This window comes from Spea bombifrons, chromosome 1, assembly GCF_027358695.1.
Source record: "Spea bombifrons isolate aSpeBom1 chromosome 1, aSpeBom1.2.pri, whole genome shotgun sequence".
Classification (NCBI taxonomy): Eukaryota; Metazoa; Chordata; class Amphibia; order Anura; family Pelobatidae; genus Spea; species Spea bombifrons.
This window is the reverse complement of record NC_071087.1, coordinates 41,047,219-41,063,933: the sequence shown is the minus strand read 5'-3', so window position 1 is coordinate 41,063,933 and position 16,715 is coordinate 41,047,219. Positions and strand designations below refer to the sequence as shown.

At 41.3% G+C, this 16,715-nt stretch overlaps 1 protein-coding gene across 1 annotated transcript; it reads right to left on the bottom strand.

Moving 5' to 3' along the window:
- Nucleotides 1–4,085: 4,085 nt before the first annotated feature.
- On the bottom strand, nt 4,086–8,193 carry PGRMC2 (progesterone receptor membrane component 2). The gene is made up of 3 exons (XM_053461321.1): nt 7,820–8,193; nt 5,465–5,620; nt 4,086–4,508 (listed from the first exon to the last, which is right to left on the bottom strand). The coding sequence occupies exons 1-3, from the start codon at nt 8,142–8,144 to the stop codon at nt 4,411–4,413; spliced, it is 579 nt and encodes a 192-aa protein (XP_053317296.1). The 5' UTR covers nt 8,145–8,193; the 3' UTR covers nt 4,086–4,410.
- Nucleotides 8,194–16,715: the final 8,522 nt, after the last annotated feature.

Genomic DNA, 16,715 nt, shown 5'->3' with positions numbered 1-16,715 from the left:
TAAAATGTAGTGTTCTTAGGGCTTTGCTATGAAATTGTAAAATTGTGGTATTTTTTTTTAATAAAAATATTTTCCCCTTTTTTTTTTCTCTCCCCACATGTGTACTTATGTTAAGGGTCAGTCTTTATTTCTGAAAAGTTCCTTCTGTTGTGTGGGGGGAAAAAATTAATACAACAGGGAATAACAAATTTGCAATTGCATGTATTCTGTTGTGGCTCTTTTTCAAGATTTAATTATGAGCAAGGTATGTACTTACAAATGTACAGCAACATCTTACATACTGTAGATTTTTTCAACATACTAAATATAAATTATATATATATATGTCCACCTATTAAGCATTTAAAACACAAAGCCATTGCTGTTGTAAACAGTTACTTAGAAGAAGCTATAGCACTCATATTTCCTTTTATCAACTGAACAATTCGTCCGCCACACAAATAGCATCTGTGTGATAGAGGTTGGAGGAGAATTATCCAATAATTAGTGGAGCTGCTCAATCCATGATACCTATCAAATGTCGCATGTTGACGAGGTTGTGAATAGCGAGTAATAAACCTTTTATAAATGTTGAATGTTAAATACTGTGCTAATGTAAATGCAAAGATATTAGACACAAAGTTACTGCACACTAATATAATATACATATATATATCCCAATGCTTGTTTACACAGTTTAATCGTTTGCAACTGGAGTAAAAAGCACGATAGGTGAAGTTGATGCATAGTTTGTGATAAAGTTGTATGGATGTGGGCTTACCTTAGTCCTTACCCACCAACAAGACAGGGACACGGAGAATTCTTATGCTTTGTGCATCTCCTGCTGGCACTTTTCATAGATTCCTCTTCCAGACATTGAAAGAACATGAAAAACCTATAAGACCGCTCCTTCTAATTACTCGCTATAAGTACCTAAAGAGACAGATCATCAAGTCACAAGTTACGTGGAGAGGACATTTGTGTTGCAAGTAAAATGACATGGCTGCATGTCATGTGACAAATCACTTCCAGACTGTGTTCTTCTTAACATAACCTCCTCCTATTATTGCAAAGTGTCAAGAACAGTCTCAGAGAGTTCTTTCTGGATCTAGTCACCTTTCTTGTCCCTGCAATAGACAAGGAATGGGTGAGACTCATGTTATCACAAACCCTAAAAACTCATGGTTGTATTTGCATTGAGACACAACTTTCTTCTGGACTACTCTTAGATTTAAGGAGAATAGAGGAAAAGCATAAGGCAATTGAGGCTGGTCATATACACCGTTCAGCCAAAACATTATGACCACCTACCTAATGTTGGGTAGAGCCCCCTTTTGCTGCCAAAACAGCCCTAACCCGTCGACACATGGACTCCACTAGACCTCTGAAGGTGTGCTGTAGTATCTGGCATCAGGATGATAGCAGATCCTTTAAGTCCTGTAAATTGCGAGGTGGGGCCTCCATCGGATGCATCGTGGTGCCATGTGTTCTCCAGGTAAACGACACACACGGCCATCTATGTGATGTTAAAGAAAACATAATTCATCAGACTAGGCCATCTTCTTCCGTTGCACCGTGGTGCAGTTCTTATGCTCACGTACCCATAGTAGGCACTTCCAGCAGTGCCTTATTTCTTGTTTGAAGGTGCAAATTATTTTTTATTGTGAAACAGAGGTAGGCATGTTGTGTAAATCAAATGATACAAACCCCCAACAAATCCATTCTAATCACAGGATGCAATGCAACACAATAGGATAAATTCCATGGAGGTGAATACTTTTGCTTTTTGCACTCCTAATGTAACTTACATTCGAGGGCTACGACTCCTAGCACACACATAAGTATTGTTTGAACATGATGGGAGTTGTAGTATACAAAAGCTCATCAGACCATCACTTAAAAATATATATCTCATTCTCATTCAGATCTGTGGCATCAACTTAGCCTAGTCATCCTCACTCTGCAATGTCTCCCTACCATCTCTGCCAAACTCCTTCACGTGATTGTCTCATCTGCAGGTTTCTTCTCTTACCTCTTCTGTCTTCCTTCTTTGCGAACCAGGCCTCTCAAAAATACTTCCACAAAAGGGCCAACCAGAACGGGGGAAAGGCTTTCCTTGTGGTTCTACCCTTTTGCGGAAATGCTCTGAGGCTTCTGAGTGCCTCTGTTCCATCAATCAGGAGAGAGGGTATACACGAAGGCTCTGCTTTTTTTCAGGAGGACTGGTTCCCTGAAACATGGACGAAGGCAGAAGAACGAAGAGCAAGAAAAGGGAGAAGAAGCTGAGCAGCAGCAAAATAGACAGGGACACCAAATGCGTGAGAGCTGGAAGGGAGACACTGACAGACACCACGAGAGAGTATGTGAATGAAAGCCACAAAAGGAAAAGCAGTGGTTTTAGTTTTTTGCAATGGGGCAATCATTTTTTTTTTATCATTAAGATGCAAAGTTTGGGGGTCATCTTATAATGAAGCAAATATGTAAATATATATATATATTTTTACATATTTCAAGTGTCTTATCAGTGCCTCCTTTTATGTCACATGACCATTGAGTGTTCCAGTACAATTATGGAGGTTTCCAATGTCGCAATTCCTTACAAGTGTTAAATTCAGCAGATTACACGGAATGCTGCTGCAGCCATCCATGGTCACTGTAGCAAACAGCGGTCTCGGCGTTATTACATGCTCTTTTAATAATTACATAGGTGTTTGAGGTGATCTGGAACATGAACGTTCCTCTCTGATATCACATGTTTTTGCCAGCTCAAGAAAAAATAAATATATATATGCACAATGTAAATTATAATCCTACATGTCAAATGTTTCAGTGTAATGAAGTCCAACACACATTTGTTTTGTTTCTGAGGAAACTCAACGGCTGCTTTTAGTTTATTGTACATGCTTTATTAAAATGGTACCCATATTTACAATTTCTGCAGAAAATCCTCACACCCCCTCTCATTCACACATGCGCGCGCGCACACACACACACACACACACACACCTCAATCTAAACATGAAGATTCGGCTTTTGAAGCAAAAAAACATTAATGTTGGGAGATGCTTTTGGCCATAATAATACTACCTTTATGTATTTTAACATAAATGTATGGCAGTAACACTGAATATTCCTGTTACATTCCATTTACACAGAATGACATCACGGCTTTCCAGTCAACACAGAACATCGACTTCAGTATGAAACCTGCTTGTAGTGACTTTAAACTAATACATATCGGGGTGTAGTTTCCCTTAAAGCAATTCAAGTCTTTACAAGAAGTAAGGCACATATAACCACTTTGCTGTTGATGTAACCTACAGGGGAATGCATTGCAGATACCAACAGCAGCAGCAAGGTGGTTCAAACTGATTTGATGAAAGGAGTGCAGACTAACACCATCCTAACGTGCTGAAAATGTTGCCTTTAATACATGTGGATTACAATCCCCTAAGCGCTGGTAGGGCCAATTCTAAAGACTGCCTTTTCGCAGTGAAACATTACAGTGACTGACATCGGTGACATTCGTTAACTTCAACTGAAGTGAGTTCAGAAGTATAAAATAAAATGAGATGTGATGGAGTTTGTGGCTAGTGAAAATCTATATACAAAAGAATTTAGGAACATTGAGATCGATGTAGAGAACGGGGAAGGGGATTTAACATTCTCTACTTCTCACAATATACCGCAGAAATAGTTCTTTCCCATACTAACACCTGCAATGCCAGCACTACCAACAACAATGGCTGCTCCTCTGGCAAGAAAGTGATTCAAAGGAACAAATCACCTCAAACATTCACATAGGAGCATAAAAGTACACTGTCACATTGCAGGCAAATGTACAGTTCAAAGTTGTTGATTCCGTTTCTTCTATGCTATCACCATGAGCGCCCTCCGCACAAAAATGGATATTTCATTTGCGAGAGCGGCCCACATGATGATATCCCAAAAGGGTTAGAGCCAACCTAAAACCATTTACTTTGCACATGATCCGCACATTTACTTGGGATTGTACTGGCGCAGCCTTAACGATCGTTCAGAGATCTACACGCCCAACCCAAATACTGTTAAATGATTAAGCGACAGGTTCTCTAAATAAACAGCTGTTCATGTCAACAATTTACTGGGAAAAAAAGAAATCTAGAAACAGGTGCTTGAAAGAACAGCAATGCTGAATCCTTCATTAACAATGTCTAATCAGACAAACAGCTTGCTAGGCGAGGGGGGGGGGGGGGGGGGAAAGTGTTTTGCAGTAAATATCAGACTTCCTTGTATTAAAATCTTCTTTTTTTGCTGTATTACACATTATTTTTACTTCCTTGTACAAAATCTGGACAATAGGGTGGGGGACCCATAAAGTCCTGGTTTGCTTATTATCGGGAAGAGGTTGCAGTTTCCAAGAGACCCTTGACTTTGGTTTTTTAACAAAGTTCATTCCTGTTTCGTATGATCTCTAGCATCTTCCTCGTCTGTATATTCAGATGGTTCTTCTCCTGGTTTGAGTAACCGGCCAACGTACTCGTACTTCTCTGTATAAAATACATAAATTATTAAAATGAGATATATATATATATATATTTTAGTACTGAAACCAACGCAAGAGGTTTTGCCATGCCTTATTTTTAGCAGAATGCAGCTGTTCCTCCCCGAAGCCGCTATATTTGTTTACACTAGACATTATTAAGAGCGATTAAGTTTCTGCTAATGTCTTTAGCTGTTTGCGTATAAGGACTATCAGATTTGCGTGGCAGGAGTAATTACCTTAATAACATCACCATAATTACACAAGATGATGGTTATTTTCCCATCCATTAACAGTGTAAATTCATGCTGATATTAGAGTGACATTTAAGGGGTGGTTTATGGTTGACAGCACACTAAAGTATTCTGCGGCAGGATAATCAGCAACAGCACACGGGTTTAGGGCTATACCTAATAAGACATCTTGGAAGATTGCACAAGTACTTAATTTAAGATGCAACTGCATCTGTTTTCCACAGTACTCTGTCGTAATTATCTCTGCCAGGCAATTCTTGTGTGACAAACAAGCCAGTGACAGGCCTTAGGTCTGGTAGGACTTTTTTTTTTTTTTTTTTTCTTTGGCCACAAACCGAGGTGAAAAAAAGAATAAGGCCGACTGTTCTGAAAGCTAACTGGCTCATTGTACAACTAGGCAGCTACAGTAGGGCATTTTCTTTTGCCAATAAGCACAGGATCAGACAGTGAGACCATCAGAAAATCCCATTGTAGCACACAGCTGATGGCTCTGGTGTCTGGAATATCACGTGGCTCAACGTTAAGTATTATTTACCGACATAAGACACGTTGTTTAGTCATATCCCAAATATTTTGTTTTAATCAAACTAATATTCTGATCTAGCTTACATACATAACAAAACGTTCCCCGGATTCAATTGCGACAAATGACCACCCTGCACTAAAAAAGGGAGAAGATGCCCAGAAAGGCGATCACGCCAAGTCTCACCCTTAAACTGCATCTCCCATTCCCGCACACTCTCCATCTGCACAGCACTGAGATCGGAAAGGTCGTCGTACTCATCTCGAAGTGCCTCTTTATCGAGGCAAAATGTGGCTAGTCCTCTGGAGGCATCCCTTCCAGCAAATATTCCATATGGACCCTCTGTAAAGAATGAAAGAAAACCAAGTTAGGCTCAGTGATTCGCTTTTATAAAATGCCAACAACCGCCCGATTTTAACAGGAAAAGAAACTATTCGAAATATGTTTGATTTTGGGTTACAAATATTTCCTTGACACCTTGATTTTTCAATCCAAACACAGGACAAGTGCTGGTTACAGATACACTCGAGGGCCGCATTAGTGACAAGTCGGCTGATTTCTATACAAAAATTGATATAGATAAGATCTGAATGGATTTTGCTTGGCAGGGTAAGCTTTACTAAATGCGGAATAAAAAAAAAAAGTCATGTTTCACGCGTATAAAGTCCAATATTACAACTGTGTCTTACAATTAAGTGCTTAATGGTAATGAGGATATTAAAAAAAAACGCCTTTTCAAAGCAGCAATCTTTTCCTCAAACGTTCTTGTTTTATTCCTGGCCCTGTCCTATACAAGTAGCATTTCAGTGAATAACGCTGCATAGTTATTTCCTCGGCCGCTACTTTCTGGGATCTGTTCGCTGATGGAAAACTTGTGGTTTCAACTCTTACTGCACTTCTCATTGCAAAGGGCCGGCAAGTCCCCCCCAGCAAGGTCTGATATGATTCAAAAGGTGAGGAGACTGAAGAAATCTCACTGATGTAACTATACGTTATCCAGGGCCATTAAGCTCTTGCTGCAGCATAGGTTCACTGCCAATGTACATTAAAGTCAAGTGGGGCTATTTACTAAAGAGATAGCCGACAGGTTGTGCTTTACCTCTCTCGCTTCACTGTTTACTATACAGGGCTAACACTGGCAAGTTTCTCCATCAAGATTGGCTGAGCTGGCCCTGCATAATGCATAGTTAAAAGGCCAAGTAGACTGATCATGGAGTTTGAACTACAACTCTCCCTTTCACAAACAGACTCAAAGAAGTTGAAATCCCAACTCTCCATTTAGTGAATAGAGCTCTCTGACATGGTCTACAGAGAGCACCGGGTCTTTGGGTGCCTTGATCGCTTTCTCCCTTTCCGGATAATGCAGTTAGCATCCCATCTGTGCCATTGGTAAAGCGTCCCACCAAACAGCGCGCCAGGAGAACGGCTGGGAAACACACTGAAACGTACATGAAGTCCAGGGAGAACGGAATTGTGTAAATACCTAATAAAAAAAGAAAACCATGCTCCGAGAGACGCGTGTGCGTGACCGGTGACACAGGTCAACAGCACCACTTACTCAGATTAGTCTGCTGACGCACAGAACAATGGTTTAAACAAATGTCACCTGTACGAAAAACACAGGCAGATATCAAATGTGTGCCTCGGATAAGCCATTTAATGCGCTTTCAGTGCAGCCAAAGTCCCCCTTCCTTTCCCGTGAAGGCTACGCGATAAAAAGTAAACATGTAGGGAGAAGACGAGAAAGACAAGTCATATACACCAAACTCGGGACGGCTACACGCTGGCGCGACAGTCTGGTCTATTCTTATTACTCTCAGTCCTGACAATATGCAGCAATGACTTTAAATCTCCCATGAAGGTCGGGAAGACGTACACTGTAAAAAAAAAATAACGTCTCAAAATAGCCGAGTCAACTGAACACAAGCAACAAAGCACTTATTGTCAAACACAAGGATCCCATGGAAAGGTTTCCCCGCTAGTCCGGTGACCGGCTGCTGCTACTTCATATCACTAATCATTAAGCAGTTCTGCGCCCAGCCCAACGAAGCCCTCGGGTCCGAGAGGACTGCCCCAGATCACGGCTTTCATCTGTACTCGAGCGCTACAAAGAACGCTATGGACTAATGGAGCCAACAATGGACCCTAACCTCAAACCAGTCAATGCAGAATAGCGTCACAAACCGATCATGTTTACGGTGTGGGTATTTCGCCCGAAGGCACGCTGTCCATAGTTAGGAATAATGCTGTAAAACCTGAGACCATTGGCTCACCGGAAGGGGGTGAGCATCTAAATAACATTCTGCTACATTCTCTCTGGGATTTGGAAGCTCCTAAACTTGTTCAGGATCCTCCATACTCCAGATACAGCACCTTAATCACTGACACACCCAACAAGTGTACTGCAGGGTGACCTTTCCAAATGCCCAGTATAAGGCGGGCCAACAAGCATCCTACCCTTGTCTTCTTATCAGACCCGGGCCATGCCCCGCCACCATCATGCCCTCCTCACCCCGCCGTAGCCACACATGCCCTCCTCACCCGGTCCGTAGAACTTGCTCCCCTGCGTCACGTCAAACACCTTCCCGTTGACAGCCAGCAGGATGCGCGGGTTTCGCGCCCCATCGTACTCTCGCAGCTGCTGTAGGCTGAAGTCCCTGCGTTTCATGCGAGGTAAGGCGGAGGCAACCACGGGCCCGGCCCCTCTCCAGCGCACGTACATCCGATAGGCCCCGTATACCAGGGCAGCCAGCAACGTCGCGTTCAGAATCAGCTTCCAGACGAACACCCACCCCAAGCCGGAGGCCTCGTCCTCTGGGCCCAATGGGGCACCAACCGGCTGCTGCTCCTCCCAGCCCTCCGACATCACCCGCGTGGGGCTCCTCCTGGGTCACCACTGGACGACACCCGCAGTCAGCGAGGCGGGAGGACACGCAGGTCAGGAGGAGCAACCGAACCGCGGTGACACGGAGCGGGGCTGGAGTCCTGCGAGACGGACGGGAGGCGGTAGAAACCGAAGGGAAAGATCTGAAAAGCTGTAGGGATTCCCGGTGGGCGGGACGGTATATGCAGCCGATACCCACCGCGCTTCCAGGTGACGGTTACGTCTAGGCGACAGTGCGCAAGCTAGTGACGTCACCCAGCCGTCTCGCAGGCAGCTGTGAGAAGGCAGGGAAATTGGTAGGCATGTTACTTCGAGTGTTTTTTTTTCGTGCAACTTTATGTAGTATTACAATAAACAAAACAGAATAGATACGTGGACAAACAATTTTGTATTGAGCAATTTTGTGGTCGCCATACATTCCACTGACGCATATCTAATAAACACTAAAAACAAATGTCCAGAACAACAAAGAAAAATTGTCTCTACTGCGAAAATGTCTAAAACTTAACTTTATTTCCCACACACAGACTTGCACACAGGGCAAATTTCCGGTGGCCCCCTGGGCCACATACTTTCTGATGCTGCTCAGGTCCTGCGGCGTACGGCATTTGGCGGCCACCAGCATTAAAATATCAGGATTGTTTAGTCGTCCGCAGTCCGGCCCTGTGAATTCTATATTATAAATAGAAATAATGATTTTATACTTTTCACCAACATTTCCATTGGCCATAGACTAGTGTGGCTATAGGCATGGCTAGCGGGTGAGACTTTTTACGTGACATATAGCTAGTTATTTATTTAACCGCATAAGGCATGTAAAGGACTGTCTCGCCTAATGAGGGACACTTGGGAGGTTTGTTTGAATAATGAATATTGTATTTTATTCATAAAATCTAATTTATAAACAAATTTATTCTGTTTCTATGCAGATATTATGTGTTTTTGGGGCTGCCGATCTCTGTAATACACTCCAGTCCAGAAGACATTATGAGCTTCTAGAAAAAGAGGGATATGAGAGGAGGAAAGTTTTGCAACATGATTCTTTTTATACATAATAACCATAATGTGTGCGCTCCAATCCTGCTCAAAATATCAACTAAACGCAAAGAAATCCCTCTTCGCTATGCAAGAAAAATACAAAACAAATCTTTAGGTAGTGTCTCATAATGTTGGAATCCTGATCCCGATTCCAGCACCCCCTTGGGCCATGTTATATCTATGAAGAGTCGCTGGGTTTGGTTTCACCTTGGCCGGATTATTTTCTGGCCAGGGATAAATGTTCGGTATAACGCTACGGGATCAATCATAGCATCAAACTTTGAATCTCTGCAGAAGCGAGAGAAGGAGCGTTTTGTTCAACACAGAGAATAGCGGACTCGACACGTCACCCAGGGCCTTAGCGTAACGAGGTATTCTGCTCTGCATCCAGGGCTCTCCCCACCTTGGGTGAAAATGTAGACTTTGATCTATTATTCAGTATTCATTGTCTGGTTCAATGTTATTCATAGAGTATAGGTCATGAAAATTACAAACCTGGAGCTTGCTGACAGAAGCAGAACTAGAAGAGAATATGAGGCATACATAATACGTGACCATCCTGGTTCATACCCAGTCTGTGTAAAAGATAACCTTTTTAGGATAAGGTCAATTACAAAAAGGACATCATTTGACCTGAAATAGATGTTACTGAGCAACTGCTCCTTGGGGGGAAAAAAATCTATCCTAGCTTTTACTTTGGGCACCTGTGTAATAATTGGAAGCCCTACAGGAGTTATTGGAGTCTTTTGTATGTGCAAACACTGGTTTTAAGTACTAGCCCAGAATTATACAGCAGATAAGAACCATTCGGCACATATGGTCTCATTCTGGGTCTCATACAAGGTTGTAATTCTCTAATAGCTATGTCTCCCATTCTAACACAGCACAACGCAGTTGTGTGTATTCTGTTAAAAATGATTTTTGGGGAAATTTAAAGAGAAATAAGGAGTCTAAGCCAATGTAGCCAATAAGTAGCACATCAAAAAAGCCAGTTGCTTGCTGTGGTTGATATTCTGGAAACTGGAGATTCAATGTGCTGAATATCGACTGTATGATTAGGGCTGGATCTACAACAATTGCTGTGTTTTCCACAACCAAGCTTAAAGGAAAAATGCTTTGCACATATGCAGAAAATAAATGGTTCGTTGATCTCCGAGAAGGTGACCGTTTTTTTTCCATTTATATATTAAATGCATGAATGGCACTGTGTAAATGAGCTGTAAATGGAATTATCTAAATGAACTTTGTCCTGTACCCATGTAACTCAAGTAATGTTTTAATGCATGATCATTAGGTTGGTATAGGCATACCTGGGAACTTTCAGAGTTCAGAGTCTTTAGATTTTTTACCCCGATCTCAGGGCAAATTCTCAGGTTCTAGAGCTAACTCATTCCTATTCTACCTTGCTGTGATCATATATAACGCTTTCCATCGGTGCTTTTGAAACAGTATGTTATAGTTGATATCCCTGCTTGAATGCAGGTAACCCAATTGATTGTATCTTTAACTAATGACAAGAGAATGGCATAAGAGCCATTTGGATCAGCGTAAAGCTGCTATTAACAACATTTTCTGTTTTGGGGTTTTTATAACAGAACGGAGAAAACGGAGGTATGCATCTTGCTTATCATCAACTGTTATGTTTCAATGCTTACATTAATCTATATGAAGAAGCAATGATAAGCCAGCCATCACCGTGTTTCTGTATGATGTAAATGCATTATGGTGGTATAACTTTCCTTACTCCTTTAAGTGGAAATTTCGACTATACGTGGACCTAGGAAGCAACTTAATCTCTTTATATGTTACAGCGCAACCCCTGAAGGCCGGAGTGGGGGATACGAAAAAGGTGAAAAAGAGCTAAGCGAAAATGCACAGTTGCTTCTATGCGGGTAGCAGCAAACCATCATACGTCTGCGGAATGTAACTAGTGAAACCCGTGCAAACATCGTCCAGCAGGAGTTCTCTATCACGCTGTAAACACAGCATGCAAACAGTAGAATACGGAAAAGGTTCATAGACTGTCACACGTACTTATTATAATTGCGTTCATCTGGAAGGCATTATCTGTACAGGAGAATATTCAAAGTGCCGAGGATAAACACCCTGTACAAACTTCAGTAGGGAAATAAACATACCCCATAAGCGGCAGATCTTCATTCAAGCCCCTGGGGTTTTTACTATGCAAATAACAGAACCACCAGGGTATAAACTCTTGCAGGATTTTCTACCGAGTAATATACGCGCTATGTGTCTTTTGCACTTAGATGTTAATTGCTATTCATGCTTCCTGCACACCTAATTACTGATTAGACTCAAGGGTATATTCTGTTCTGTCATTAGGCCAATTCATTTTGGCAACTACGCTGGAACAACAAGCCCAACCGCAGCTTTCAATGCACCACAGAGTTGCTTTCTTTCACATTCTTTTTCAGACACTAGAAGAGGGACAAATAAAAAATGGGCATAAGTCAACAAGCCGTCAGCGTGTCACTGATCTGATATCCTTAGCAAACATGGTTATGAGTAACAAAGCCTTTCATTCTTGTCAAAGTGCTATTTAAAGCATTAAATCCCCCCTCGAAAGAACAGAATACAAGGTACGTTGCTTATGTACTAAATGACAACACTTAACAAATACTTAACATTATATAACATCAAACAAGTCAATAAATAAGTGGTGTAACAGTAAATTCCCATGAAAAAATGTATTCAAAAATATAATAAACTATCTAGATTTGTCTCTTTTTCATTCTGGGATTCCATGTCTTTAGAGCTACATCTCATCTTTGGAAACGGTGTATTTTGTAATATATTTTTCAATGTGAACGCACTATTACACCACTTATTTATTTTAAAGTTGTTTGATGTTATATACTGTGGAATATTTGTATATATTATTATTTACTATATCTGTGGCGCACCTTCTATTCTGTTCTTTTGTTCTTGCATTTTCTAACAAAGGTGAGAGACTCTTGTACACATTTTAAGGCTTGTCCTTCTGCTGTTGTTGGTAGTCCAACTTCTAAAAAACTAATTAAGGTCTTACATTGAATTGGTATGAGCATAGCCGTAAACTCTTTAGGTTCACACCACTGTATTTTTACACCACTGTCAAGTGGTTGAATGGGCAAACTCTCAGTGTCCAATAGTCTCAAGCTAATGTGCGCCACCTGGCTTCCATGAAGTTGAAGTGATTAGGCAGATTAGGTAAAAAAATCCAAACAATAACAAACTGGTACAAAAGGAGAAGAGGGCCCTGTTTTTATGAGCTTACAATCTAGTGGGTTGAGGGGGCAGTGAAACAGTAGGACAGGACTGCTTGGATGGGGATGAGTTGATAGGGTCTGGATGATCTGTAGAGATTGTTCAGATGGCCAGGATGCTGGCTGAGAGTCTTAGGAAGAAAGGTTGTACACCAAAAATGTGGGTTTTCAAAAAGCTTTTTAAAGTTGTGTACAAGGAAGAAAGTCTGGCAGAACGGGGTAGAGATTTCCAGAGAAGGTGTAAAGCACGGGTGAAATCCTGAAAACGTGAGTGGGAAGAGGTAATGGCGGTAGAAAAGAGACACAGGTCATAAGAGGAGTGAACAGGACGGATAGGGGTGTATTTGGATAGGAGGGTAGAGAAATAAGGGGGTGCGGAGTTGTTAAGGGCTCTGTAGGTCAGAGTCAGAAGTTTAAATTTCCTGGAATGGTGAAAGGCAGGAGAGGGGGAGACCAGGTAGTAGAGAGTTGCAATAATAAGGATGTTGCAATGGTAAGAAAGGCCATTACGAGACGGAGATTACAACACAGTGTTATATACAGTATCTCACAAAAGTGAGTACACCCCTCGCATTTTTGTAAATATTTTATTATATCTTTTCATATGACAACACTGAAGAAATGACACTCTGCTACAATGTAAAGTAGTGAGTGTACAGCCTGTATAACAGTGTAAATTTGCTGTCCTCTCAAAATAACTCAACACACAGACATTAATGTCTAAACCTTCGCAACAAAAGTGAGTACACCCCTAAAAGAAAATGTCCAAATTGGGCCCAAAGTGTCAGTATTTTTCAGCACTGCCTTAACCCTCTTGGGCATGGAGTCCACCAGAGCTTCACAGGTTGCCACTGGAGTCCTCTCCCACACCTCCATGACGACATCACGGAGCTGGTGGATGTTAAAGACCTTGCGCTCCCCCACCTTCCGTTTGAAGATGCCCAACAGATGCTCAATAGGGTTTAGGTCTGGAAACATGCTTGGCCAGTCCATCACCTTTACCCTCAGCTTCTTTAGCAAGGCAGTGATCGTCTTGGATGTGTGTTTGGGGACGTTATCATGTTGGAATAGTGCCCTGTGGCCCAGTCTCCGAAGGGAGGTGATCATGCTCTGCTTCAGTATGTCACAGTACATGTTGGCATTCATGGTTCCCTCAATGAACTGTATCTCCCCAGTGCCGGGAGTACTCATGCAGGCCCAGACTATGACACTCCCACCACCATGCTTGACTGTAGGCAAGACAAACTTGTCTTTGTACTCCTCACCTGGTTGCCGTCACACACGCTTGACAACATCTGAACTTAGTCTTTAGTCTGCTTGTCTTCAGCAAACTGTTTGCAGGCTTTCTTGTGTATCATCTTTAGAAGAGGCTTCCTTCTGGGACGCCATGCAGACCAATTTGATGCAGTGTGCATCTAACAGGCTGACCCTCCCACCCCTTCAACCTCTTCAGCAATGCTGGCAGCACACAAAGACAACCTCTGGATATGACGCTGAGCACATTCACTCAACTTCTTTGGTCGACCATGGCGAGGCCTTTTCTGAGTGGAACCTGTCCTGTGAAACAGCTTGCCAACCGTGCTGCAGCTCAGTTTCAGGGTCTTGGCAATCATATTATAGCCTAGGTCATCTTTATTCCCAAATAGGACCGCAGCAACCCAAAAAGACACTCTTCCTCAGGGTGTAGAAATTTTTTGGTTGGTTTGAACTTCCAGTGACCAGTATGAGAGAATGTGAGAGCGATAACACCAAATTTAACACACCTGCTCCCCATTCACACCTGAGACCTTGTAACACTAACGAGTCACATGACACCGGGGAGGGGAAATGGCTAATTGGGCCCAATTTGGACATTTCCACTTAGGGGTGTACTCACTTTTGTTGCCAAGGTTTAGACGTTAATGGATGTGTGTTGAGTTTTTTTGAGGGGACAGCAAATTAACACAGGCTTTACACTTTACATTGTAGCATTGTAGTCATTTCTTCAGTGTTGTCACATGAAAAGATATAATAAAATATTTACAAAAATGTGAGGTTGTACTCACTTTTGTGAGATACTGTACATACCTCGGAAGTTTTGGGCTCCAGCTACCTGGAGCCTACCCTTGCAGGATGGGGCCAGAGTTATAACGTCCCGCTAAAGTCACAGGCAGTCCCAACCATGTCAGTAGGCTTTCTTACTGACTTTAGTAGGCGTTCCTGCCGACGTTGCGGGATGCCTCCAAATTAAACGTGGCTATAGGCGGGGAGTGGGGTGTGTCAGGCCCCCGCGACCCAGAGGATTTGGGTGTTGACCCAGAGACCCTGAGAGTTCCCAGGTATGGTTATATGTTAGGAGCTATACAAGAGTGTTCCAGAAGCATACCCCACAATTGCAGGGTGAGTAGTGTGTGCAGGGGATTGCCCCATGCCAGCACTGGGAATTTGTTATGAGCAAACGATTTTGTTTTTTATACAATGCGTTATGTGCACAGCCTTGTTGGTTTTTGTGCACACTTTTTTTTTAAATCCATTAATGTGGTTTTATAGGAATTACCATTTTGCATATTATTAGGACACAAAGAGCTAGGCAGCATGATTTTATGCTTTAATGACGTACAATATTTTTCTTGAAAAGGTCTTTATGCAGAGTAATGAACAAAAAAAAAAGATTTTAAAAGGCTACTTATCCTTTAGGAGATCATTATATGGCTTTCACAGCACAGTCTACAAAGTGTTATCTAAAAAAGCAAAAAACATGTAATTATCTCAATTTAGTATGCTTAACTGAATTTTGCAAAAGAAAGCATTAGTTTATTTTGAAGTGCTTGGGTGTATTTGATATTATTTGTTTTACATTGTGCTATTACAATACAGAGAACCATAGAATATTATGTCGCAATAGACCAAACAACTGAAACACACTTAAAAAAAAACCTACAATTTTGGTCAACCACTAGCCACAATACCACATAATAACAGTAGTTGGCCCATCCAATTCCTTTTTTGGCTTAATTACGCTAACTGCTCCCTTCCTTCTTTTGGATCCAATGAAGCTATAATGATAAAATAAAGTTATAGTAGTTGGAAATCATCTATTATTGTATGTACATTTTAATTATAGAGGATCAGCAGATTCCATAGATATGTTGATAAAACACCATTTAAATATGCTCAATAATATAAAAAAGCTTGTAAATGATTGAATTTTATGTATAAGCTATCAGTGTAATTAACAATGTGATAAATGCTACTAATGTATTTGGTAAATAGTCACTTGTGCTAAAAATGAAATAACCCGAGATATGGTTTGTGTCACGATAATGGATAAAGCGAAATTCAAGTAAGTGATTCATGTGTTCAGCGCAGTATTGTCGAGACTACTGGGTAGTTTCAGAGTGAGCTTTTCTCCTTTATGGTCTCCCAAAGGCACATTCAAGTATGCATGAAATATGAAAAGTTAAATCAAAATGCACAATAAATTATGGAATTAACTTTTTCCTTCAATCGATTTTCCACAACTCATAGGTTGCCCAAAAGAATCCATTTGAAGCAGTCACTCTCGTCTGATTTTATACACCTTCAACAAATAGAGGAGATTTCGGAAAGCTTTAATATCTTAAATACCATTTTAATGTTAGGACAAACAGTAAAACGGTATTTCAGATATTAATTGTGAAACTCATCTGAAGTTGAAAGTGATAATTTAAACTGAGGATAAAGATGCAATATATGTAATTAACACGTCCAGTCCTCATTTATTGGATTACACATAGATATGCTTATGCTAATTAAAGTTCGGGAAAAAGCTAATTTCATTTGTACCAAGATTGATTTTTGCAAAATATGCAGTAAGATGTCAGAATAACTTAAAGGAAAAGCAATGCAATTTTTTTCTTCTGCGATCAGTAGAGCAAAGTTTGATGTGTTTCAACTCTAGGACACAGTTTGGGCCTAATAGGTACCCAGCACGACAGCATTTCTGCCTAATTTCCATCTTCCAAGCTTGATAACTAAAGCATATAACACGGAATCATTCACGAGTGTGCGATGGTGAATTTTAGTGAGCTGAAGAGTTTCAGTTCACCACAGTGGTGGATGGAAATTGTTTCCTTACCAAGCTTTGAGGGTCCTTCATCTCAATCTGGTACAGTAGATACTAATCTTCCAGCCTTTCTGATATTGGCAGGGACTGTTGGCAGCTATGCTTTGATCGTCTGAGAAATGGGTACTCACGTATACGCCAGTGATGTGATAACAAATGTGTGAC

What these genes read in the sequence shown, in the direction of transcription:
- PGRMC2 (XM_053461321.1), bottom strand. Translation starts at nt 8,144, where the DNA reads ATGTCGGAGGGCTGGGAGGAGCAGCAGCCGGTTGGTGCCCCATTGGGC. An exon ending in GAGCAAGTTCTACGGACCGG is followed by an intron (nt 5,621 to 7,819) that starts GTGAGGAGGGCA and finishes CATTCTTTACAG; the next exon opens with AGGGTCCATATGGAATATTT. An exon ending in ATGGGAGATGCAGTTTAAGG is followed by an intron (nt 4,509 to 5,464) that starts GTGAGACTTGGC and finishes TATTTTATACAG; the next exon opens with AGAAGTACGAGTACGTTGGC.